This window comes from Malus domestica, chromosome 13 (assembly GCF_042453785.1).
Source record: "Malus domestica chromosome 13, GDT2T_hap1".
NCBI classification, from domain to species: domain Eukaryota; kingdom Viridiplantae; phylum Streptophyta; class Magnoliopsida; order Rosales; family Rosaceae; genus Malus; species Malus domestica.
In genome coordinates this window covers 37,471,824-37,474,621 of record NC_091673.1, presented here as the reverse complement: position 1 = coordinate 37,474,621, position 2,798 = coordinate 37,471,824, and the positions used below count along the sequence as shown (strand labels likewise).

The following is a 2,798-nucleotide window of genomic DNA, read 5'->3' as shown; positions in this document are numbered from 1 at the left end:
TTTTTTGATCTTCAGAAAACCAATCATCATATTTAGGATCGTCTTCGCTAGGTGCCTTGATAGACCCACGAAGATATCCCATCTTCTTCCTTCCAGCAATATGAATTTGAATGAGGGGAGCCCATAAATCATAGTTCTCTTCATCCAAAACCATACCAATATTAAAGCTTGAATTCTCTGACTGCACCATAATTGGAGCAGCCACTGAAACAATCTGTGAACCAGCCCCCTTTTCTTCAGCCATCTCTCTGTTGCTTCGGTGTTGACTGACACAAACTAGGCAGAGAAAAAAAACAGCAGCGGTGATGGGACCTAGAACACGTTGGACAAATCAACAGGGCAGCAACACCCTATCTGGGGCTCGCTGCAATCGGTCAGGGCAGCAACACCTTCTCTGGTGCTCGCTGCAATCAGTCAGGGAACGGGCAGCAACAACCCTAAGGTTGCTCGCTGCAATGGATCAGGTATACGGCAGGAAAAAAAATTTAGGGTTCAGTGTTTTTCTAACCCGGCTTTGGTGCCAAGAAGAAAGAATGCCTTTCAATGATAAATTTATTTCATATCAAAACAAGGTATATATACAACCCTATACAGATATGGGAAAGAATAAGGGAAAGAATAATTATATCCTAAACTAGGAAACCAATTACAGTAGGAATCCCACAATTATAGGAATCCTAATACAAGTCAACAACTATAGGAAGAGATTTGTGCAGAGGGTGTGTGAGGGAGAAATTCCTCTCTATAAGAAGAGAGAAGAGATTTGTGTGAAGGGCGTGTGAGGGAGAAATTCCTCTCTATAAGAAGAGAGAAGAGATTTGTGTGAAGGGCGTGTGAGGGAGAAATTCCTCTAGGAATTTCTGCTAGGATGCTATGGAATGGCTGCTGTATTGAATGATTAAACCCTGTCCTTAAGACCTCTATTTATAGGGGTCTAGCGAGGGTAGTAAAAGCTTGGAGGCTTAGCCAAGCCCACTATCCAAACATATTCCATAAGAGAGTATCTTTTAATTAACTCAATAACTAAAAGATATTACCAAGAGATATTAGCATAACCCATCTCCACATTTGGGTGGATTATTATTCATTTAATAATTGCATTAAATGAATCTAACATGCAAAATTATTCCAATCTTATTGCAACTGGGATCGGCATATATGCGTCCTCCTTTCATGGCTTACAGGGCAAACATTACGGAAAGAAAAAACAGAAACAGAAAATTAGATTCTTTACCATTTGATTAAATATATAGTAAATATTTCATGCCCTCCTCTTCAATAATTATACACTTTGAGTTCAAATTAGACCACGCAATATGCACGTTTGGCATGGTTATTTATCTTCCCTTGAGAAAAGTCTTGCAGATCTTCTCCCAGCACTTCCTATCTGGTTCAACTAATTGCAGTGCAGACCTTGTGTTTTCAGCAAAACCTTTCTCTATGAAGTTGCTGTTGAAAAGGCGATCGATGAGATTTAAAAGAATGTCCTTACTGTACTCAGGATGACCTTGAATGCCCAGAACGTGGCCTCCAATGGTGAACATCTCCACACCTGTTTTGTCCGAGTACGCAATCACCTCCGCACCTGAAGGAACTTCCCAGACCTCATCTTGGTGGCACTCAATGATGGAAAGCGCAGGCGGCATGTCGTCCAAGTAATTAAGGATGCTGAATGGAGCCAAGTCCTTCACTATCTTCACTTTCCTCAGCCCAATATCCCACCCTGTATAAGCTTTCCCAACCTTTCCTCCAAGTGCTCTGCACAACACCTATACAAGGAAAAAGAAAGTAATACTCAACTTTTGGTCATCGTACGTAACGTGACATTAGATTGAATGTTATAAATTAATAAACGCAAGTACGTAATACTATTCTCTCACAGAACATGTATGTATATGTAATAACCTAGGTACGTATCAACATATATATAAATATATATATATATATATATATATATATGCGTGCGTGTGTGTGTGTGTACCTGATGACCGAAGCAAATTCCGAGGACTTTCTTCTCCATGGCATCCAAAGTTTGCAAGAGAAAGCAGAGTTTCATGATCCAGTAGTCATTGCCATAAGCATTATACGGGCTGCCACTGACGACGAAGCCATCATAGCTTTGAAGGTCATCCATGCCTGGAAACTCTCCCTCTACAACCCTGTACAAGTCCCACCTCTCTCCTTCTTCCCCAAACGCTGCAACAAACACATTGAAATACCCACCATACACTTTCTTCACATAGTCTGAGTCCCTTGCTGCTAGCAGAAGTGCATATGATCCAGATCTACTCTCCTTCTCAGCCTTCATCTTTGACTTTGAGTAAACAAGAAACAAGCCAGCCAAGATATATATGTATATCTCAACTTGAAATTCTGGTAAGTAGCTAGCTAAATATATATGTGCCGAATGAGCAAAGCAATTGCTCCTATATATAGGAACCGGAGTTGCTTTGTTTTTCGTTTTTTAATTTTTTCGGAATCTTTACACAAGGATCAAGTGACATATATAATATTTCTCTGAATTTAATTACAAAGGAACTAAAAAAAAAAAAAAAGTAATGCTAGGGAAACTAAATTTGCAAACTAAATAATGTGTCACCAATAAGAATAAGCACGTTTATCAACATTTAAGTAATAAACTAATTATCAACTTTCATGTCCTTTAGTTTTCAAAACTTTGTCTTCAAATTTAGTCTCCTAGCATTACTAAAAAAAATAGCAAATAAATTCCCGAATCAGATGGCAGTACCCAAGTTGGAAGACAAGCAGAATGTTGCCAGAAAATTGAGTGCATATAT

The 2,798-nt window shown here is 39.1% G+C and overlaps 1 protein-coding gene across 1 annotated transcript; it reads right to left on the bottom strand.

The window, feature by feature from the left end:
* Positions 1 to 1,111: 1,111 nt before the first annotated feature.
* LOC103428242 (gamma-glutamyl peptidase 5-like) lies at positions 1,112 to 2,388 on the bottom strand. The gene is made up of 2 exons (XM_008366340.4): positions 1,982 to 2,388; positions 1,112 to 1,769 (listed from the first exon to the last, which is right to left on the bottom strand). Exons 1-2 carry the CDS (start codon positions 2,306 to 2,308, stop codon positions 1,338 to 1,340), a joined length of 759 nt encoding a protein of 252 aa, XP_008364562.1. The 5' UTR covers positions 2,309 to 2,388; the 3' UTR covers positions 1,112 to 1,337.
* Between the last annotated feature and the right edge of the window lie 410 nt (positions 2,389 to 2,798).

Bases quoted from the DNA above. Each gene is read 5' to 3' on its own strand.
- LOC103428242 (XM_008366340.4), bottom strand. From the start codon at position 2,308: ATGAAGGCTGAGAAGGAGAGTAGATCTGGATCATATGCACTTCTGCTA. The intron at 1,770-1,981 runs GTACACACACAC...TTCCTTGTATAG, and splicing joins GAATTTGCTTCGGTCATCAG to GTGTTGTGCAGAGCACTTGG.